This window comes from Eurosta solidaginis, chromosome 4 (assembly GCF_040869045.1).
Source record: "Eurosta solidaginis isolate ZX-2024a chromosome 4, ASM4086904v1, whole genome shotgun sequence".
Lineage (NCBI taxonomy): Eukaryota > Metazoa > Arthropoda > Insecta > Diptera > Tephritidae > Eurosta > Eurosta solidaginis.
In genome coordinates this window covers 184,200,230-184,224,288 of record NC_090322.1, presented here as the reverse complement: position 1 = coordinate 184,224,288, position 24,059 = coordinate 184,200,230, and the positions used below count along the sequence as shown (strand labels likewise).

At 35.5% G+C, this 24,059-nt stretch overlaps 2 protein-coding genes across 21 annotated transcripts in view; one reads left to right on the top strand and one right to left on the bottom strand.

The window, feature by feature from the left end:
• The window catches only part of LOC137250764 (uncharacterized), a 411,869-nt gene that overhangs the window by 223,785 nt on the left and 164,025 nt on the right, over window positions 1-24,059 (bottom strand). For all 3 annotated transcript variants that reach the window (XM_067784168.1, XM_067784169.1, XM_067784167.1), the window contains exon 2: window positions 1,119-1,257. In XM_067784168.1, the coding sequence (XP_067640269.1) occupies window positions 1,119-1,163 (45 nt within the window). In that variant the 5' untranslated portion in view covers window positions 1,164-1,257. The remainder of the gene's footprint in view (window positions 1-1,118; window positions 1,258-24,059) is intronic.
• Window positions 1-24,059, top strand: part of kirre (kin of irre) — a 209,961-nt gene that overhangs the window by 27,273 nt on the left and 158,629 nt on the right. For 3 of the 18 annotated variants that reach the window (XM_067784151.1, XM_067784150.1, XM_067784149.1), the window contains exon 3: window positions 12,220-12,406. The exons of the other annotated variants lie outside the window; for them this stretch is intronic. The gene's annotated coding sequence lies outside the window, so the exon portion shown is untranslated. The remainder of the gene's footprint in view (window positions 1-12,219; window positions 12,407-24,059) is intronic. 18 annotated transcript variants of the gene reach the window in all.

Here is a 24,059-nt window from a genome sequence, read left to right as displayed (position 1 = left end):
AAACCATAGTGTCCATTGGTACTTCTAATTGGCGCCATTTATCGCGAAGTTGACGTGACTTGTTACACAACGGCCAAAATTGTGTAGGCGGTTAAGCGGTAATTAATGATGATAATGTTAATGCGGCCACCCAGATAATATCCAACCGATTCAAGCAAGCTTGAATCCGCGTTAATTGGCGCAGTTTGCAAGATCTAATTTTTGTGGACCGAACAAAGTGTACTTAGATAGTAATCGTCAGGTATGAACCCACCCGATCATGTTCTGCACAGAAGTTGATGCTTGCGATTTACCAGCTCCTCGCCGTTGCATTTTAATAGCTTATCAGGCAAGACAATAGCTCCCATGCCTTTGGTGCTATGCATACCTCGTCATAGTAGCAGTAGATTGTGAGTTCAGAATCATAATCTTCCGCAGGTGCTTCATCGCTATCCCCATTTAAAAGAGCAGATAAGTTTCCCCCCTCGCATAGCCCAAAAACAGTGCGGCTATGATGGTTAAGCTATGTTATGCAAATGAAAGACGATGCTACATATAAGAGATTATATTTATTTGAACCCTCATAAGGAGGCAGAGGACGAGGGCGAAGTTGGAAAACAGTTTGAAATTTCTGGGCAAATCAAATTTTATCACTATAGCTTCTACCGCTCCGGCTAACAAAGTATTTTTTATCGCAGCACGCATATGGGAGCAGAGGGAGAGGGCGGCCCGCACTCCGCTGGAAGAACCTGGTGGAAGACGATTTAAACTCCATTGATGCGACCAATTGGCGCCAGGTGGCAGAGCAAAGAATAGCCGTTTAAACGGTTAAACGTTAATTAAGTAAGTAACTGTCCTCGAGATATCGCGACCGAAAGCTAACACAAAACTTTGTTAAAAGATTTGAGCGCTGCAGGCTATTCAGTTCTGAACAATAACAAAACAACATACCTCATATCAACTGGAATCTCAAGTCATTGTAAAATCCATTCATGAATTGGGTAATTGTTTTGAAATTAAATTTCTTTTTAATATGCATACATGCGAATTTTAAATAGCACTGCTAAACCATAAATTACAAATGTTCCCATAAAAATTGTAAGAATTTAATTAAAAAAGAATAAATTTGTATGACTCACCACATTGGTTAGATTTTCATCACCCACCACCGCCAAAGCTGTCATTTAACTGGCCACTTGACTTCTAGCGCCAACGGCAAACATTTCACTCAACTCTTGAGATAAAGTTCATATGAAAAAACCCATGACCGATAGAGCACTAAATAAAAAAAATAAAAAATGAGTAAATAAGAAATAAAAACTAAAACGAATGATCGAATTTATAACGAACTTAGTGGCTTAAGAAGAGTAAAAATGTCAAACAAAAATACTGGCATAAATGAAAAAACTGTTAAACCTTAAAAAAACTTGGCTACAAAAAACATTGTGCACGTATGTGACTGTGTGTATACATAAATGAACCGCAAAGCGGAATAAAACTTGTAAAAATAAGTTTACTTCTTTACAATATTGCGCTTCCTACTCACACATAAGCGTTACCACCCAACCTTTTCCACATTCCTACCGCTGCGACAATGTTTCGCATAAAGCACGGCACCCTATCACACCACTGACCACCATTCGCTCAAAGAGAGAAAGAAATAACGAACTTAGTAAACTCAAATTGAGGTATTTTTTTTTATTTTCTTTCACTTTTCATCTTTTTCTATTTTTTCTGCTTTTCTTATTTTGTTAAAAAATTTGTTTCGCAATGACACTTTTTCCAGTAAATTTTGTTAGTTTATTATTATTTTCTGTCAGCAAAAAAGCTTTTGTTGCCCAAAATAACGAAAAAAATGCACTTATCGTTGCGACTAAAAACGGAACAGCATCATTTGAAATGAAATATTTTATGACAAAATTAAATAAACATACATGAAAGAGGAGAAGTGATATGTTTGAATTTAGATTCCATTAGGTGCCATGAAAACGATTGGACTGTGGTTTTTTTCGCATTGTTATAAGAAATGCTTATATGGAGCAAGGAATTCAATACTTACGGCCCCTTTGTAACAGCGATCAGCAAGCTAAGAAGAATGCACAGGCGTAATGAAAATAATTACTTCCAAGCATTTCATTCTCAAACTTTTTATAACGACTTATACTTAAGCATGATTCAATCAGAAGAGGTTTGCTCGACTGACAAATCGAATTGACATCCGTTAACTGTGTTGCTTCTTTGCGATTTTTCAAAAAATATTATTAGTAGAAATAGGAAGCAATCAGTTTACAAATACCCGATAAGTACTAAACTACATACATTTTATGATGCATTTGTTAACTATACCATGATCTATTAGTGTGAACATAAGTTTTATGAAAAGTACGGACACCCAGGAATCGTGCACTTTCATAAACTTATCAACATACGAAACCTAAACCAATTCGAAATTCATCGTTCAACGTCAAAAACTCGACTAGTAAATCGATTCATGTAAAAATGTCATTAGTAAATAATGGAGATGCCATAACGAAATGTACTCGTTGAGCATGCTAACCTATTCATCCCGTATGCTCGGAACATTTATCTCCATTTAAGAAATTGTGGAATCGGTTTATTTTTGGAATATTATGTTCATAATTATTAGGAATATTCCTCGTCAGATAGTATCAAACGAACGTGTTCTGAATATTGCAAATTAAGGGTTTATCCGGAACACTTCCATGAATACTTAAAGGCTTTCCGAAATTTCAGAATAAAAAGTTGAATACTCCCTGTGTAACAGGACCGCGTAAAAGCTGAATTCTTCTGTCAAAGTCAAGGCCGGAATATAAAGTTCTAAGACAATAAGCCATTTTCTTTTATTTTTTTTTTGTCAGTTCATTGCGGCTACTGAGTAGAGTATCACCCCATGTCGGCTGCCTGCTCAAAATCGTCCTATCTCAAAATATTTTTAAAAAATTTCCCATTTCAGGATTTGTGACAAAAACGCCCTATATTAGAATAAGATTGAAGAATGCCTTATCTCAGAATGCTTTTCAATAACTCTCTCTTATGTCAAAATCCATTGAACTTATGCTCATGTATTGAGTCTTTGAAACAAATTGTGAGATAGTGTATTTATATTCAGCTGAGCAGAGCTCAGAGTATATTAACTTTGTTCGCATAACGGTAATCCGTATTGGCATAAACTAGTCGAGATAGATATAGACTTCTATATATCAAAATGATCTGGGCGAAAAAAGAAATTCATTTAGCCATGTCCGTCCTTCCGTAAACACGATAACTTGAGTAAATTGTAAGATATCTTTATGAAATTTGGTATGTAGGTTCTTGGGCACTCATCTCAGATCGCTATTTAAAATGAACGAAATCGGACTACAACCACGCCCACTTTTCCGATATCGAAAATTTCGAAAAACGGATAAAGTGCGATAATTCATTACCAAAGACGGATAAAGCGATGAAACTTGGTAGGTGCGTTGACCTTATGACGCAAAATAGAAAATTAGTAAAATTTCGGACAATGGGTGTGGCACCGCCCACTTTTAAAAGAAGGTAATTTAAAAGTTTTGCAAGCTGTAATTTGGCAGTCGTTGAAGATATCATGATGAAACTGGGAAGGCAAATTACTCCTATTACTATATGCATGCTAAATAAAAATTAGCAAAATCGGAAGACGAACACGCCCACTTTTAAAAAAAAAATTTTTTAAGTCAAATTTTAACAAAAAGTTTAATATCTTTACAGTATATAAGTAAATTATGTCAACATTCAACTCCAGTAATTATATGGTGCAACAAAATACCAAAATAAAAGAAAATTTCAAAATGGGCGTGGCTGCGCCCTTTTTCATTTAATTCGTCTACTTTTAAGGCCATAAGTCAAACAAAAATTTACCAATCCTTGTGAAATTTCGTAGGGGCATAGATTCTATGACGATAACTGTTTTCTGTGAAAATTGGCGAAATCGGTTGAAGCCACGCGCAGTTTTTATACACAGTCGTCCGTCTGTCCTTCCTCTCGGCTGTTAACACGATAACTTGAACAAAAATTCGATATATCTTTACTAAACTTAGTTCATGTACTTATCTGAACTCACTTTATCTTTGTATAAAAAATAGCCGAAATCCGACTATGACCACGCCCACTTTTTCGATAATGAAAATTACCAAAAAATGAAAAAATGCCATAATTCTATATCAAATATGAAAAGAGGGATGAAACATGGTAATTGCATTGGTTTATTGACGCAAAATATAACTTTAGAAAAAACTTTGTAAAATGGGTGTGACACCTACCATATTAAGTAGAAGAAAATGAAAAAGTTCTGCAGGGCGTAATCAAAAGTCCTTGGAATCTTGGCAGGAATACTGTTCGTGGTATTACATATATAAATAAATTAGCGGTGCCCGACAGATGATGTTCTGGGTCACCCTGGTCCACATTTTGGTCGATATCTCTAAAACGCCTTCACATATACAACTAAGGGCAATTTTAAAAAATTAAATCGTGATCTATCTCGAATAGTGTGGCCAATATTTAATGCTGATGTGGAGCAAGGCGTTTCTCACTTTTACAATACCATTTACTGTCTTTTTGAAAAATACTTACCTAAGCGGATTTGTGTACATTCCGATACAAGCCAAGTATGGTTCACTAAAGAGCTGAAAATTTTAAAGAATAAAAAGTCTCGATCTTTCAAGTTGTTCAAAAATACGGGTTTACATAACCATTACTTACAGTACTCGATTCTACGCTGCAAGTATTTTCAATTGAACAAAAAGTGTTACAAAGGTTATCTTTGTAAAATGAAAAGAAATATAACTTGCAACCCGAAGGCATTTTACGGATTCGTAAACTCTAAACGCAGGGTGAAAGGGTTTCCATCATCCATGAAATTCCAAGATAATATTTCCAGCGATGATCAAGAGATCGCCGACTTCTTTGCGGAATTTTTCAAATCAAATTACTCTATTGAGACCAACGTTTCACCTAATGAATACCCATACCATATTGATTCATGTTATTTAATCAGAGCTCCATTTATATCTTCAGAAGATGTATTATCTTATTTTAAAACTTTAAAAGTATCATATTCATACGGCCCCGACAGTATCCCGACACACTTTCTTAAAAAATATGCTCCAAACATCTATCAGCCGCTAACAGATGTATTTAATTTATCTTTAATTTATGGCGTTTTCCCAACAATATGGAAGGAATCTTTTCTTATTCCGCTTCATAAAAATGAAAGCAGGTCTTCAATAGAAAACTACCGGGGCATAGCAAAGTTATCCGCTATCCCAAAGTTATTTGAGGCTATTGTTACCCACCACCTAACATTCTCTATTTCCCCATAATTGCAAGCTCGCAGCATGGGTTCTGTAAGGGCAAATCACCTATCACCAATTTACTAGAATTTACCACACACGTTTCTAATGGATTTAGAAAAGGCCTTCACACTGATGTAATTTACACCGATTTCAGTAAAGCTTTCGACAAAGTATCACACCCATTACTTATTCATAAGCTCAGTCAACTCGGTTTTCAACCCCGTCTTATATGTTGGATTTCTTCGTATCTTGGTTATCGTACGCAAAAAGTAATCTTTAAAAATACACTTTCTGGGGTCATCAATGTTTCTTCTGGTGTTCCTCAGGGCAGCCATCTTGGTCCGATTCTGTTCTTGTTCTGTGTGTGTTCATAAACGATATATCTGGTACAATTAAATACTCAAAAATCTTGATTTACGCAGACAATGTAAAATTTTTCAAATCATGTGCCTCGGTTGAGGAACATTCCTTGCTTCAAATGGATTTAAATCACTTGGTTACCTGGTGCAATGTAAATTATATGCCGCTCAATCTCAAAAAATGTAAATTCATGTGTTTTTCTCGGAGAGTTTCGCCACCAGCTTCATATACAATTAACAACTATAGTCTAGAAACTGTAAATAATTTTATTGACTTGGGAGTAATTTATTTATTTATTTATTTATTTATTTATTTATTTATTTATTTATTTATTTATTTATTTATTTATTTATTTATTTATTTAAGTTCAGTCTACAGAATTTAATTCTTACAGACTAGATATAATACGCAGCTAATCAATTAAAAATAGTGTATAATTTTAATTTAAATATACTTATACTATCATTAAACTCAATAACGCTTGCATAGGTATTGCATAATCTAACGCTCCTAGCAATCGGTTCGTTCATGGCGTAATTAGTAGAGTGGAATGTGTCTACCAAGAAGCGATTATTTCTTAAGTTACGAGGCGGGTCATATAAATTGACCAAATTAGATAAGTCGTCACAGTGTATGTTATTATTAATGACATTATAAATAAAAAGTATTGAGAAGTATATTCTCCTATCATATAGGGACTGCAAGCCCATTAGTTTCCGTCTACCAATATAAGAAGGAAGATTACCTTGCCACGGTAACTTTCTTAGAGCAAATTTCGTGAAAACTTTTTGAACTCTTTCGATTTTGTTTGAGTGGGTTTCATAGTATGGGCACCATATTAGAGAACAATACTCTAGTCTGCTTCGAACAAGAGATATGTAAAGAGCTTTTGAAGTGCAAGGATCTCTGAAATCCATTGAATTTCTTCTTATGAACCCTATCATAGAAAAAGCTTTTGATACTATTAAGTCAATGTGTTGAGAAAATGTTAGCTTTGAGTCGAAAATAACACCCAAATCTTTCATTTTGGTACTTCTAGCTAGAGCACAATTGTCTATATTGTAACTAAATATTATGTTGTTAGACTTCCTAGAGAAGGTGATAACACAGCATTTATTGATGTTCAGTTTGAGACAATTCAAAGTGCACCACTGATTCAGTGAATTGAGATCGACTTGTAACTTATGGCTATCACTTACATCACGAACGGTACAAAAAAGTTTGACGTCATCCGCGAACATTAGGCACTTAGCGAATTTAAAGCAATTCGGTAGGTCGTTAATAAATAAAAGAAATAGCAGTGGTCCGCAGTGAGTACCCTGAGGTATACCTGACCACGCGTCGATAAATAGTCTTGAGGTTGTATTCCCTAACTTAATAAATAGTTTCCTGTTTGACAGAAAACTAGCGAAGAAATTAATGAGAATGCCACTAACTCCGTAATTTCGTAACTTCTGCAAGAGTATGGTATGACATACCTTATCGAAGGCTTTGGAGAAGTCTGTGTAAATCACATCAAGTTGTGCCTGCTTTCCGAACGCATCCACTATACTATTCGATAATAGGGTCAAATTCGAACAGGTTGATCTTCCAGGAAAGAAGCCGTGTTGATCTTTAGAGATAAAATCCCGAGCATGGTCAAATAACTTTGATTGGATTATGTAGTCGAACAATTTGGCCAGTGTCCCCTGTATAACGATAGGCCTATAATTACAAACATCATTACGATCACCAGACTTAAAGACCGGAACAATGTGACATAACTTCCACTGGTCGAGGAAAGTACCCTTATTGATACAATGCTGGAAAAGCTGGGATATGGGATTAGCTAAAGTATAGCAGCAACGCTTGAAAAATACAGGCGCAAATCCCTCGGAGTCATGTTTGGAACTGGACTTTAGCGATGAAATAGCGGATAGTACATCCTCTTCGGCGATTGAAAATCCAAACTTAGTTTCAATCTTCATATTAATGCTACAGTGAATAAAGGCAAAGGTGTTTTTGCATTTGTTAAACGGTGGTCAAAAGAATTTAACGACCCTTACATAACTAATGCACTTTTTACAACATTAGTTAGGCCAATATTAGAATACGGCTCGATAATTTGGAATCCGCGTTATCAAGTCCATGCAGACAGTCTCGAATCAATACAAAAACAATTTTTACTATTTGCCTTAAGAAATTTCCAATGGGACTCTTTAACTAATCTTCCACCTTATACTAATCGATTAAAGCTTATCAATCTTCCAACTCTTGCTAGTCGAAGGGAAATGCTTGGTGTAATATTTATGACAAAACTTTTAAATGGATCAATTTCGAGCCCATTCCTTCTGAATGAAGTGAACTTTTGCGTTCCCTCTCGGACATCGAGACACTTCAAACCTCTTCTGCTGAAACAATGTAGAACGAATTTCGAACAAAATGAACCTTTCCGGTGTTTATGCCAAGATTATAACTCTCACTCAAACACATTTGATAGCTCGGACTCCCTTTTTTCTATAAAAAAGATTGTTCTCACCTCTCTAAATTAATGTATAATACGTTTGCTTCGGTTTTCTTTAAGTATTACGCTTGGCTGATGAAATTTCTTCTGTAGCTGAGCAGTCTCAGATCGTGACGCTTGACAAACCGCTGCCCATCAAAGACTCGGCAAAATAAAAAAAAATTAAAAAAAAAATAAAAATATAAAAAAAGTTATTATATATATATATATAAATCGATCGCGTGAACAGGATTAGCCTGGTTTCATTGGGCCACTTGAGGGCAGCGCGCTGCCACAATGTCCATTAAAAAAAAAAAAAAAAAAGGGCCACTCCCTTTTAAAATACTCATTAATACTTTAATTTGATACCCATATCGTGGAAACACATTCTAGAGTCACCCCTGGTCACCCTTATGGCGATATCTCGAAAAGGCGTCCACCAATAGAACTAAGGCCCACTACGTTTTAAAAAATCATTAGCACCTTTCATTTGATACCCATATCGTACAAACACATTGTAGTCACCTCTGGTCCATCTTTATGACGATATCCCGAAATGGCGTCCACCTATAGAACTATGGCTCACTCTCTTTTAAAATACTCTTCAATACCTTCCATTTGAAACCCATGTCATACAAACACATTCCAGGGTTACCCTAGGTTCATTTTGCTAAATGGTCATTTTCTCTTATTTTGTCTCCAAAGCTCTCAGCTGAGTATGTAATGTTCGTTTACACCCGAACTTAGCCTTTCTTACTTGTTTTGAATAAAATTCTAACGTACCGCATTCTTCAAACAAATTCTGATAGAATGACCAAACCAACATAACTCTTTAACAATTCACAAAATATTTAGTACAAAATGAATTATTTTCCCCCAAAACCTGTTGGCTTTTACAAATTTATTATCACTACTAATATAGTACTTGTAGTAGAACAATTTTCGCTGAAGGGGATTGAATTGTCACCCGTTTTTCTTACTTCGTAAGAACAACCCGTCCAGATTTGTCAATTTGGGAGTGTCGAAGCTCTGTCATCATTGGAGAACAAACCTCTAGTAATCGAATCATGATACTTAAGTACAAATAATTTACGTTCAATAGTTCGTCGAAGGCGTGAGCTTTGATAAGCGAAGTCTGTACCGCAAGCAGTTTGCGTGACAGATGTAATTCCTTCATCTTGCACAGGTCCGCCACTTTTCATCAGTAGGTGATCTCCGTTGCCCACTATTCGTTGTGTGTCCAGAAATTGGGCGTGAAGGGACCTAGCTCCTATCCGCCGCCGTACCTACGGAACTAAGGCCATCGTATAAATAAACTGGGTATACATCCATCGATTGGTTAGATGCAACTCACTAGACATCGATGTCACCAACCACCGGTTGAGTGAAAATCGATCAACGGATTCGTCATCTGCACACCGCCAAATCGCCAATCCTATTAACCCACATTCGCCAATCCACCGATCCTTCATATATGATACGCCTAGTATCAATTCCACAAACCATCGGTTGCTTGTGAATCGATTCACCGCTTCAGCAATCTTACTACCTGACACCCACCAACTCACCAATTCATTATCTAGGACTCACAGGCTACCAACTACTGGTTGCTTATGAATCGATCCTCCGATTCGTCACCACGGCCACCAAATGCTTGAACAACTATCGTAACTCCCTCTCCTGATCGATTAGACGCAATTCCGATGAAAACCCTGTCATCATCAACTGATACACCGTTAAATGTAACTCTATCACCGCTGTACATCGATTCTACGCATCTATGTATGTGTGCATGAACGTTTGTTTTTTTTTTCTGAGCTCTCGGAGTAACAAGCTCATTTATTTTCGATCAATTTGGATCGGCCTCTATAATAAAAATCGAATCTTAAATTTTGTAAGAAGGTAGATAATCTCGAGGACTACTGAACAGGTTAGGGTGGTACTTTCTCTAAGTAAAATTCTTATATTTAGCTCTACAAAGATGGCTATTTAATAAAAGACTAGGTTATTAATTTCCGAAACATTTGAGCATTAAATAAGTTTTAAAATTGTTTCCACCACTCACAGCATTACAACTACAGAAGTCAAATTCAGTTATGTAGCGACAAGAAGTGTGAATACCCGAGCCGTAAATCAACTGCCCTTCGTTTAATCGGCTAAAGTATTGGTTTGTCATGTGTGTTGTATAGGTTTGAAGTAAATTCAACATACATTAAAGGCTTTCTGCTTCCGAGGTAGGTAAAGCTAAATATCTCACGTTTGTATGGTAAAATTTTTTTAAAGTAAATCATGAAGGTGAATTTATTATCTCTTTACAAGACCTTAGTGTTTTATTTAAAGGGCCAATATAGGCGCTTACAACTTGGGCGCGTTTCTAACTGCTTACGACTTAGGCAAACAATGCTGCGTTATTTTTGTTGTCGTAGCAGTACTGCATCAACATTTTATCTTCGAAATCTCAAGAAACTTGCAGTTTCACAACAATTGAACTACATTGGTGTTTTACTTACCCTGATATAAGAAATTGACTACCCTTGTTTAAGAACAATGGCCGTTACCCCTTTGCGAAATTTGTTTCTAATGCATATTTAAAGTCCGAAATCAAACAACCTCTTACGTATGGTATTAGATTTCCGTTGTATATTAAATGCTCCTCCCTTTTTATACCTTTCATGAACATGAAATCGTATATTAACTTTGGTCCGATGTTTGCAACTTTGAGAAATATATAAGATAGACTCACCATTAAGTATACCGAATTGATCAGGGCGACGAACTGAGTTGATATAGCCATGTCCGTCTGTCCGTCCGTCCGTCCGTCTGTCTGTTTTAACGCAAACTAGTCCCTCAAATTTTGAGATATCTCAATGAAATTTGCCACAAAGATGTATTTTTGTATTATATTAGACATTTGTCGGATCCGGTAGGATCGAACCACTATAACATATATATCCCATACAACCGATCGTTCAGATAGAAAGATATTTGGCAATTTATCCCTTAATTTCCAATATAAAAACGTTAAACTTGGTGATATTTATTGTAATATATCATAGAAGATTTTATGAAAAAATCATTTCGATCGGAGCTATATATAATATATATCCCATACAACCGATCGCTCAGATAGAAAGATTTTTAGCCATTTCTCCCTTAATTTCCAATATAAAACCGTTAAACATGGTGATAAATAAAAAATAAATGTAATGCGCGATAACCTCCGAAGAGATCTAAGACCGAACATGGTGATATTTATTCTAATATATCATAGAAGATTTCCTTAAAAAATTACTTTGATCGGAGCTATATGTATATAGTATATACCTATCCCATACAACCGACCCTTCAGGTAGAAAGATTTCTGGCCATTTCTCCCTTAGTTTCTAATATAAAAACGTGAAACTTGGTGATATATCATAGAAGATTTCCTGTAAAAATCATTTCGATCGTTCAGATAGGGGGTTTTTTGCCATTTTTTATTTTATATTTATCTTAAAAATCGTTTAGGTATGTACATCTGTTCATTATATATTTCTTATCTTATACATCCGATTATTTGGAGATTACGAACGGGATAAGATTATTGTTCAGCCCCATTCATGAAAGGTATGAAGTCTTCGGCACAGCCGAAGACAGTCCCGTCCTTACTTGTTAGAGTTAAATTTAAAAAATATAAAAGTTTGGGTTTTATTTATTTTTTCTTCATTACATAGATTTTGTATTGCACCCCACAATGTACAACATAGATTTATAGTTATTTAAGGAAATGGTGTTATCTCTGTCCTGTTATTTGGACACTAAACACCATTAACTATTATCTTTTGCTAATTTTATATACATAAGTATACTTCTGTTTTATGAATTGTATAAATTTAAGATTGCACAAGATAATAATGAATAAAAATGACTGAATGAATGAATGAATGAATTATGCTGCATTTTATTCCACCGCCATGTGAACTAAAATAATTAGTAAGTTGCAAATGCGTTCCCCCATTCCTGCACCAATTGTAATCTTTACTCATTATCGCTTTAGTGAAAATGATTTTTTTTCCTCCCTAGCGATAATCTTTATTTGAGCTGTTTTTCATGCTTCAAGCATTTTGGAGTCTTGACTTATAAATCCTGCACTAATCTCAAAGTCAATGGAAATTCTGAGAATGTATTTGTCTACTGTGCTCTCAACGGAATACGATTAAAACAACATACAAACAAGTCAACATATATCTCTGTATTTGTGTGTAAGTTGGTAAGTACCCTTTTGGAAAAATCTCTAGTTTTGAAATGATGCGCTACCAGTGTAGTCTAAGTCTTTTCTCCTATGTCAAAAAACTCGTTAGCATGCAATCTACTGGCTAATTTTACATAGCGATGTTCTAGGGAGTGGGAAAGCTTTGATCTCGTTTAAGATGACTACTTTTGATTCGGAAATAAGAATCTTTATATAAACTAAAACGATCCATTTGTGGGTTCCAATATGCAAATTTATTTATGTATGCAACCAATCAAAAATTACTTGTTCAAATCAGTGGTGCACAAAGTCAGCAGAACTTTGAATACAATGGCAACATTTTTTGTAGTAGTATGTGTGTACAAAGAGAATTGAGAAAAAAATGTGAGCATATAATCTACGCAAGAGATGTTTGCTGATTGGAGTACAAGTGAAAACTGATTCAATGCTTGCTCTGCTGAATATCTATTGCTGCGCTCGCACGACATATAGGTGACGCGAAACAAATTTCCGACGCCCTACGAAGCTCTTGAGGACGTCAATAGTTTATCCATTTACTAGCAAGCTTATGTTAGCTTACCCGGTACCCGTCTTTTCACGTGGTACGTATATACTGGAATGTTGTTTGTTGGTTTTTAGTAAAAAAACAGAGTGAGTTATATAAATATAACCGCGGCAGGTACGCCTGTCGTAAGAGGCGACTTAAATACCCAATTGATTTAAGGGGCTGTGTAGCGCAACCCTTTCAAGCCTACCCTCACCTATCCATGGCGAATTGTGCTTTTTTAGCAGCCGAGGCTTTGGCGACCCCAAGTTCCTCAGGGAACTATGGGGTGGGGAATTCCTAGAAGGTTCAATGTGTTCACATTAAATTTTTACCTTGATGGTCCGGCTTATACCTTAATATTGCTTGTTACCGGAACGTACCGGATCTATATCCGGCAAAGGACCATCAACATCGATAACACTACCCAAAACCTTCAGAGAGTGTTTTTACCGCTGCAACAACAACAATTCGAATTTATTTCCGATCCAGGAATTCATATTAATAGCCATTAAGTTTCTTGCAGGGTAAGCGCACAATCGGCACGCATTAAAAACAAACAAGTAGCTGAGAAGCGCCAAAATCTCTTTTTAATACTTTTGAAAATTACAAAATCAGCAATAACAGTAGACAAAAGGGGTTGAGCCACATTGTTGTGTGGCTGCTGTCGTAATGTTCAAAAAAAGTTGGAGTGATAAACACCCAACATCGAGGGTTAACATATAAAAGTTTTAAAAGAGTTGAAGGGTGGCGGTGAAGAAGTGGTGGTATGTGGAAAGCCCAAAACCAAAAAGTACAACTCTGAATTACACTTTCATATTTACACACTTACTTACACACACATATTTATACATTAAAACAAAAGCGGCGACAGCCACATCCGGAGGAAAAGTTCGTTGCTGCTGTCATTTCGTTTCATACATTTTACTGTTGTTTTTTTGTTAGAGTTGAAATATATTTATATTTCACAGTCGCCTTAATCGTAGTTTAGCGTTAAGCATCGCAACAAATTAAATTTGGCGCACTTTTGCAATAACAACAAACAAAAAAAGAAAGCAAGGAATAAATGTATATGTACGTTGATATTATCAAAAATTATATACCCAAATGCTGGATAAGATTTATTACAGGGATGCACCTTAACGTTAAGCTAATCGTTTATCAAAAAATTTCCACCGTTTCCGTTGAAACACTTCGAAATATTATCGATAAAGAAATTATCAAGATAAATTGTATCTCGTTTTTAACCGAAACGAAAAGCTTTCGTTAACGTTAAAAACGTTGACAAAAACGTGATACTTTATGTTTGAATTGTGCTGGCAATGCTATAGCCATGGTGAAGCCGTAAGGTGGCAACAACGAGCGCACATACACACACAAACTCTATGTAATTTGTTTGTGTAATTCGTTGGTGGTAATGTCAAAAATACTCTGAGAAATGTTTGTACTGTCAAAATTCATGAGTAAAGTTGCAATCAGCTTGGCTAATGCTTTCACCTTTAATGACTCCGCCATCAATCAGCTTTGCCAGCATAGTTTGAAATTAATAATCAACATAAACGATTTGATTTCGTTTGGATATGGCAGAAAACGAAACGAAATCATTTCGTTAATTTGACGATCTTAACGTTAATAAACGAAACGAAATGACTTCGTTTCGTTTATTAACGTTGATTATCGTAACGAAATGATATCGTTTCGTTGGTTAAGCATGCCTGATTTATTAACAACTGTTTGTGATTTCATTGATATCGCACCAGAGTTAATTCGATGTACTAAGCGTGGGTTCGATTGTCCGTCTCGCGTTTAATGCAGCGGTGTTCCTCAAATGCTTTTATGGCTCTAGGCCGGCATTAAAGCTACTAAGAATGAAAATCTGCTCAAGGACCTACACTACATTTGTTATGCATGGCAAATGTAATACATATAGCGACTGTTTACACTCTGACGTTGCCCTCTGTGAGATTTTAGTACCTACATTGGTTATTATTCTTCAAAATAGCTCAATTACATCAGATATTTGAGTAAGATCCTATATCTTTTGGTACCACATATATATACAAGTTTTCAATTGATACTTATATTTTTTTTGCTCACGCCCTGCGCTTGCCTTGCTAAAACTCCAGCTATTAGAAGTGAGAACTAGAAGCCACAAGTGGCATATGTCCTAGAAAGCTTCTAGTATTTGTCAAGCAATATAGTAATTTTATAACATAGGTCCTGGTTTTTGATAGGATTTTTCAGTTTGTTCGTTAAGCAAACTTCTGGTAGCACTACGGACCCATTCAGTTAATGTGATGAATTAAATAGAATGAATGTTTTAATTAGGAACAAATTCTTCATGTTTATAAGACAGGCTTCGTCGTTTTCAGGATAACCTCCTCAATTATTTAAAGATGCAAGTCCTTTGTAGAAAAATCATTCCAGTTTTGGAAAATAATTGTTGATTTGAAGGTGACACATTTTTTTCAATATTTTAGTATTTTCTGAAATAGTTTCGAACTGAAGTGATCCTATAACAGTCCTTAAGGGCTTTTTAAAAAATCTCCAAATAAACTCTGAACCTGAAATTGTTCCAAATTGGTCCCAAATTGGTATCGAAAAGATATCTAAACTAAAATCGAAGTGATCCTGCACCAGTCCAAAACTGGTTTGGAAAAGTTGGCGTGAAATGATAAATAGAAATAGTTCAGAAGAGATCCTATAACAGTCCTTAAATTAATTTAATAAAAAAATCTCAAAATGATCATGACATCCAAAGTGAGCCTGAAATCGTTAAACGTTTGAGTACCGGATTAGTATCTGAGTAATCATTAAATCCAAAGGGAGCCTGGAATTGTTTTAAATCCGTACCGAATTAGTCTCAAAATCACCCTTAAAACGATCATCAAACAGTCCCGAAGTAGTTGAAGAATAACCAATACTAGCGCAATTTTTATCTTCTCCAATTCGTGCGAATCCCGTTTCTTTAGCAGCCGAGGCGAGGTGTAAGGCACAAGTGTAAACAAAAGTCCGCTTACTCACAACAGATTTTCGCAATTATCGGTTTAACTAGGAGTAGGTCTCCCAATGTTGGTTTAAGCGAAAACTTTGAATGAAAATTACTAAAGGATTGCTGTCATAAAAATACTTTAAAATTGTTTTCTGTGGTATTTTATGAAATTTGTTGTTTCAGACTGCACTATGAGTATGGCGGATATTTTGGTATAAAGACGAAGAGGTGGGTGAAAAGACGGGTAGGAATACTTGGAAGGGTACACTGAATTTTGTCCATAAACTCTCACTTTAAAATGCATTGAATTAAGGCCAGATAGGCAATTTTTGAAATAAATTATGTAAGAAGTTACAATGCACCCAGGCGCAGAGAAAGATAATTAGATAGCTGATAAATGGACAGATGGAAAAGCTCCTAATTAGCACAACTTGGTATAACAATTATACACATTTAAATAGTACTGAAGGTAGGCAAATAGGGTAAATGGATTTTTTTTAGCAAATTTATTTTCATATAGCGATAGCTACATGTGAAAGCAAATCGAAAAACTCATAGCAAGGTAAGGGATTTGTTAAGCGTAAATAGTTTGCAAACTTATTCATTTAACTCTACACTCGGCACAGAGTTACGCTTTTTATACCTTAATTTATTTTTCTTTTTTTGTTGGCAAGGGATCAAAAGTTATGGACAAAACCGGTAGCCCTGCAGCTACGCCAAAATATTCCGAAGGGGCATAACAAAATGAAGCATGAATATTTTGAAAGCTTTTAAGTTTTGGTTAATGCATATACATATATATATATATGTACGTGTGTATGTATAAGCACAATATTGCTATAGTAAATCAACATAGTTGCAAACTACCGCACAACTAGTACGCAGGCTTGACTGAACCAGTTAATCAACTGTTGTTTTTTTTCATTCACTTATGATGACCAATTCGATCAGTATGTCTGAGTCAGCAAAGAAAGGCAAAGAAAGACCAATTTTTCCTACCGTATTCGAAAAGAGGGCAATCGGAATTATATGTAAAGAGCGAACAAAAGCGAAACTAATAATAATATCAGTAAAAGCGCGGTAAAAGAAAAAGGGCAGTAAAAACGGGGCTAATCGTTTTTTGGAAGCTAGGACACAATAAAACAGAGACTCATTATTCTTTCCCATAAGAAGAGGACATACCAAAGAATTAATTTAAAGATGTACACATCGTGACATTCAGTAAACAGGGAAGGCGTATGCATATCAACCAATATGAAGTGTCACCTTTGTCCTTCGTAACGGATTGCAGCATATCGATCAAATTTTCAAGGGGATGGGATTGCATTGCACATTCTTAGAGCATTTTGGGACTATTTCAGATGACGTCAGAATTATTTTGAAACTACTCGGTGAAATTTTGGAGCGGTTTCAGGATCACTTCTGGACTATTTTCGAGACCATTTTGGGACCAATTTGGAAAAATTTCAGGATCAATTCGACATTATTTTAGGTAACATTGCGGGGTTGCCGCCCTGGTGTGGGGTTGCGTGTTCCGCCTACCATAACGAACATCCTGGTTCAAGCCCCGGGCAAAGCAACAACAAAAATTTAGACACACGTTTTTCCAATAAGAAAAAAGTTTCTTCGCCAGTGATTTGGCAAGCACTCCGAGTGTATTTCTGCTTCTCAATGAAAGCTCATCTGCCTTGCAGCTGCTTTTCGGAGTCGGTGTAAAACATGTAGGTATATCTCGCCTTGCATTAACATTGCGGGCAACTACTGGATAGTTTCGAAACCATTTTGGGACTGCTAAAGGATCACTTCGGGACTATTTAAGAGCCGTTTCGATTAACTTCCGAGTTAATTCCAGACTGTTTCGGGACGATTTTGGAACAATTTTAGGACCATTTCGGGACTGGTTTTAAGTAAACTCCTACACAAGTGCGACCAGCATGCGCACGAAAAAAAATTCAAGAATTAACCCGTAATATATGAAGTGCGGTTAAACAACTGGCCGGTCGGTGAGGACCTTACCTGCAAATAATGAGTCTATAGTGCTACCATTAGTTTGCTCAATGATAAGTTCAAAAGACCCAACAAAATCAAAGTCTAAATGTTATAAAATTGCACGGTTCTTTTGTTTTTTTTTTTTTTTTTGGAAAATACTGAAAGCTTTCTTAATCCTAAGCTACTCACTGCTTCTAGATCTGATAGCTGTTCTACTCCTAATAGCTGAAGTCTTATCCAGACACCTACTAGTACTGCTATCCCTGATGAGGCAGCTCGCAGTTGCCTCTTTATAATCAAAAGAGTAATGTTGAGAGTAATGTCATGATCTTCGGTACTCTGCAGCCTGGTCCTTATTTCCCTTTTTAGCAAGCTCATCCGCTTTTTCATTTCTATCTATTCTTATATGCCTAAGACCCCAATGCAGATGTATACTCCTTTCTATCTCAAATCTTTCTTAGGATTGATCGTTGCACATACATACAACATAATAAAATTAATAATGGGATCAGTATTAAACGAACTAAGCGGCGAGCGTGATTGTTGTTCGTTTTAGCTCATTGATTTTATACAACATAGGTAATAGATAAAAACATGTTTACACCTATTTTGAAAAGCCATTTCGCGCGGATACCGCATTTAAGAGAAAGTCAAATGTATTTGAGAAACGGGCAAATGTAATTGAGAAATTGGAAAATGAGTAAATGTTTTTGAACTGTTAAACCTATTGACCTCTTTCTCACATATTTATCCCATTTTCTAAATTTTTTTTGCCCTTTTCTGATTTACATTGGCCTTTTTATACACAGCTGTACTTGTACACAGGGTATTATAACTTTGATTGGATAACGGTTGGTTGTACAGGTATAAAGGAATCGAGATAGATATAGACTTCCATATATCAAAATCATCAGTATCGAAAAAAAATTTGATTGAGCCATGTCTGTCCGTTAACACGATAACTTGAGTAAATATTGAGATATCTTCACCAAATTTGGTATACGAGCTTTCTGGGCCCAGAATAGATTAGTATTGAAAATAAGCGAAATCGGATGATAACCACACCCACCTTTTATATATATAACATTTTGGAAAACCCAAAAACCTGATTATTTAGTAACTAATTCACCTAGAATGTTGAAATTTGACGTGTGGACTGATATCGAAGGTCCTGATAAAAATTTGAAAAACATTTTTAAAATGGGCGTGGCACAGCCCACTTGTCATAAAATCAATTTTAAAAATATTATTAATCATAAATCAAAAATCGTTAAACCTATCGTAACAAAATTCGGCAGAGAGCTTGCCTTTACTATAAGGAATGCTTTGAAGAAAAATTATCGAAATGGATTAAGGACCACGCCCACTTTTATATAAGATTTTTAAAAGGGTCGTGGACGAATAAAATAAGCTATATCTTTGCAAAAAGGAGCTTTATATCAATGGTATTTCATTTCCCAAGTGGATTTATAACAGTAAATAAGAAAAACTTCAAAAATAAAAAAATGGGCGTGGCACAGACCTTTTGACGACTAAGCAATTTTCTATGTTTGGGGAGCCATAACTCGAAGAAAAATTAGTTCAGAATAGAACCATATGTATATGTATTATTGCGCAGCCTTGTAACACTATTATGCAAACAAAACAAACAACAATAACATTTCAAGTGTACAGCTGGGTATGTAATGTTCGTTTTCACCCGAACTTAGACTTCCTTACTTGTTTCAAATACATTTCCTATATATAAGCATTTCTCAAAAGAATTTGACATTTTCTCTAATAAATTTTCCTTTTTCTAGAATACATTTTTCCTTTCCTTAACTGCAGTTGAAAAATGTGTAGTTCGATACTAGTCGAAAGGTTGTTGCAAAATGCTATTCTTCCTGGCTAGTCGAAATTTAAAAGAGGCTTTGGGTATTTTCGTCGAAAAGTCTAAGTATTACTTTTCTCATTCTACTATAATCAAGAAAATGTTTTTTTCCATAAGCTAATGCTTTAAGAGAATCTAAATAAATCGACAATTGTTGTTATAACAAATGGACCAGCTCCTAATCTTGAAAAGGAAACTCACAAAACATAAAAATAATTCTTGCAAAAAGTTCTTAAGTTAAAGAGAAAATCAGTCAAATTGAATTTCGCCCAAGCTAGGTATTAAAACAAATCATACTTATTTCCAACTTTCACCTTTAGCTGGAATCCTTTTCAAGAACACAACGTCAACAAACACAATCATTAATATAGTTTATGCTTTTCACACCATCCTAAATGTTTCTGTATGGGTGTATGTTATACTTAGGATACACCTATTTTACCTTACATTTAACGTCCTATGCCACCTTTTATTTGACACAAAAAAGATAAAATAAACGTATTATGCTTTCATATGTAAATGAGCAGCCCAACCAGTTTCGCCTATACACGCCTACTGGATATATTTTCATGTTATGTGGGAATGTGTGAAAAAACGTATATTTGTATGTACTTATCTTAATATGCATATACGTACAGCAATTTATTTTAACAAAGTTCACTGACCATTAAGGGCCTTTTTCACTCATAATAATTTTTTTGATTGTTCACCAAATTTATGGGGTTGGGAACTTTGACATTTCGGTTGAATGACTTTTTAAGCATTTTTTCTTACCAATTTTTCTAGTATTGTTTGTCCAGCACAAGTATAATGGGAAGAGTTTTTGTACATTTACAAGCTTGTGCGGTACTTTGCGTTAGAAGCTCACAAATGCTTCCATAGCTTTCGGCTGGAACCCTCTAAAAATTTTTCGCAGGATATTAGCACTCCTAATTTTTGAATCCTTCAACTTTTTCTTTGAGAAAAATCACTACCATTCACCATTTACTGGAGGAATGTGAGAATGTTCTACTTCGGAAGATCATTCCTAGAGCTAGTGGTTTGGCATATAATTGGAATTGAATAAGAATGTGAAGAATGCAATTGGTGGTGGCCGGCAAGAATTCACTCTCAGAGCAACTTTTGCAAAATCACAGACCGATTGTACAAACAATTAGGACAGTTAAGGGGTCTGCTTCTCGATGCCGGCATATGCTATGCCATGATAGCGAAGACTCCTGGCCCTAAAGAGTTCCGAGAGTGAAAAAGAGTATGAGGATTGTGTGTTTGCAGGTGACGCGCCGTCTCTACGTATGCCATGCAAAATTCGCTGGTTGCCCTAATGTTTATACAGCATGCTGTTATCTTTGGGTAGATGAAAAGAAGATTCAATATTCACCGAAATTCAAATTTCTGATTTGAATAGAATCTAGTTTACGCAAGCATGCCATTATAATCTTAATGTATTTCTACATGAGAGCAAATTTAATGAAACGGAGCCTTATGGGATTGGAGCTTTAAGGGTAAATTTATTGCATATGTTGTGTAAAAATCAGCTGTAGATGGTCATTCAAAATAAAGTTAGTCGGGCGATAAAAGTTAGAAAAAGTAGATTTGAATTGAAAATACGAACTTAACTCTACTTCGGAGGCCTTGAGCAGATATTCATCTCGAATGTGGTGTTATGGGCCATGTTATGCCCACTCCGCTGGAAGTACCTGGTGGAAAACGATTTAAATTCCTTTGGTGAGATCAATTGGCGCCAGTTAGCAGAGCGAAGAAGCGACTTCCGCGCCTTGTTGGACGGCCGTAACCGTTTAAACGGTTAAGCGCTAATTAAGTAAGTAAATAATTCATGATCCATTATTTCAGATAGGTCATAATTCCCCCCAAGATTATAAGGCCTCCTACGCTAAAAATAAATATATGCTTTTTTTGTTGTTATTCCTTTTACACCATTAGGTAAATACTAGTATACTTCATGTTTTTTAATCTAAATTGTGTGGAATATTTCCAGGCGTGCTCAACAGACTTTAGTAATATTAGATTGTTATCAGTGCGTTATAAGCAATTCTTCCGCTGTTCACTATTATATCAATATTATTTATATGTGTTTAATTTGCGAGACGAGCTCATATTGGTTTATAAAATTTTTTTGTTATTGATATTAAAAAAAATTACAAAATTTGTACTCGGCGATGGTTACTAGAACATGTTTCTGAGTTTCACTACTTCATTAGCTAGCTTTTTGAGAGCTGAGTTTTGAACTTGATATCTCCAACATTCATATTTCATACCAATCTAAAGGCAGATACTGAGAAGCTAGCTGCTGAAGAAGTGCAATTCAGAAGCTTTGCGTAGTAATTATCGCCGTGTGCAAATTTTGTACTTTTTCTTGAATATCAATAACAATACGGCGGCCGCCATGGTGTGATGGTAGCTCCGCCTACCACGCCGAAGATTCTGGATTTTCGCCCCGGGCAAAGCAACATCAAAATTTTAGAAACCAGGGTTTTCAATTAGAAGAAAAGTTTTCTAAGCGGGTCGCCCCTCGGCAGTGCTTGGGAAGCACTCCGAGTGTATTTCTGCTATGAAAAGCTATCAGTGAAAACTTATTTGCCTAGCAGATGGCGTTCGGAGTCGACATAAAACAAGTAAGTCCCGTCCCACCAATGAGTAGGAAAAATTAAAAGAAATGAGCTCTAGCCAAATTGGAAGAGACGCTCGTTCTAAAATCTCTTCGGAGGTTATCGCGCCTTAAACTATTTTTTTACATCAATAACAAAACGCAACGTCAATATAAAATCGATGACACATTCGATATAAGGAAAAGAAATCGAAAGATAATCGCGAATGCTTTAGATTAAAATAAATGATGCAAAAATAAAAAAATCCATAAATAAAAAAATAAATGTAAGGCGCGATAACCTCCGAAGAGATCTAAGGCCGAGTTTCTCTTCCAATTTGCGTCGTGCTCCTCTTGATTTTTCCCTACAAATTGGCCGGACGGGACCTACATGTTTTATGCCGACTTCGAACGGCATCTGCAAGGCAGATGAGTTTTCACTGAGAGCTTTTCATGGCAGAAATACATTTGGAGCGCTTGCCAGACACTGCCGAGGGGCGACCCCGCTTAGAAAAATTTTCTTCTAATTGAAAAATCTTATTTCTAAAATTTTGATGTTGCTTTGCCCGGGAGTTGAACCCAGGGCATACAGTGTGATAGGCGGAGCACGCTACCATCACACCACGGTGGCCGCCAATTAATTATTTATGTAAATATTTTATATCAAATCTGATAGCGCTGTTGCGCATTTTAACACAAGCAAAGTGCCAACACTAGTAATGTAGTGCACATTTTGCTCAATTATTTTTCTTTTTTTTCATTAATTGTTCTTTTTTGTTTGTGTGAAAATTGCAATCAAAAAAGCGTATAAAAACAATTATAATGTATAGTACAGCTGTCATGCACGATTCTTTATTAATTAATGAATTATATTAAATGAAATTAACAGTTTTTTAATTTGTGGCATTTGAATAGATTGAATGTTTATTTGTATAAACATTTACATTTACATATAAAAGTACACTGCACGAATACTTAGAAACATTTTTCCTGTTTTTTTTTTTTTTTGTCAATAATTAATGATGTGTAGCTATATTAAGGATGTTAAATACATTTAATAACAATTTTCAAGGAATACTTTAGGCGCTACTCATGCACACACACACACACACCCGCTTAATATAATAATGAGACAAATTGAACATGTGTTTTAACTTGTTGTTGTTGTCGTGTGAAGTAATTGCAAATGTAAATTTGTGGTTAGCAACGCAAATGTTTATATATTTACTATATTCCATTCGCGCATTCGTGCTTACACTGAAAAGAAAAACTTGTTAAAAGTAATGCAAAATAAATTTAAACTTTATGGTATTATAATGACGTTACCTTCAAATTTCATATTGGATGACAGTTACGCAAAGTTTAGCAGTACAGGTTAAACGGATACTTCTGAACTGGATTACTTGTACCACCACCGCTTACTTAGGTCTGAGCTAAATGTATTTATATTGACTAGAGTTCGCCTAGGGGTTGAAGTTCAACCGCTACAAACGGCACTATACCTTCGCTTTTTTGCACTTCCTTTCCCTTCCTTTCCTTTCCTTTCCTCTTCTTTCCTTTTTCCCACTTCTTTTATTTTATTTTCTTTTCTTTTTTCTTTTCTTTTCTTTTCTTTTCTTTTCTTTTCTTTTCCCTTCTTTTCTTTTCTTTTCTTTTCTTTTCTTTTCTTTT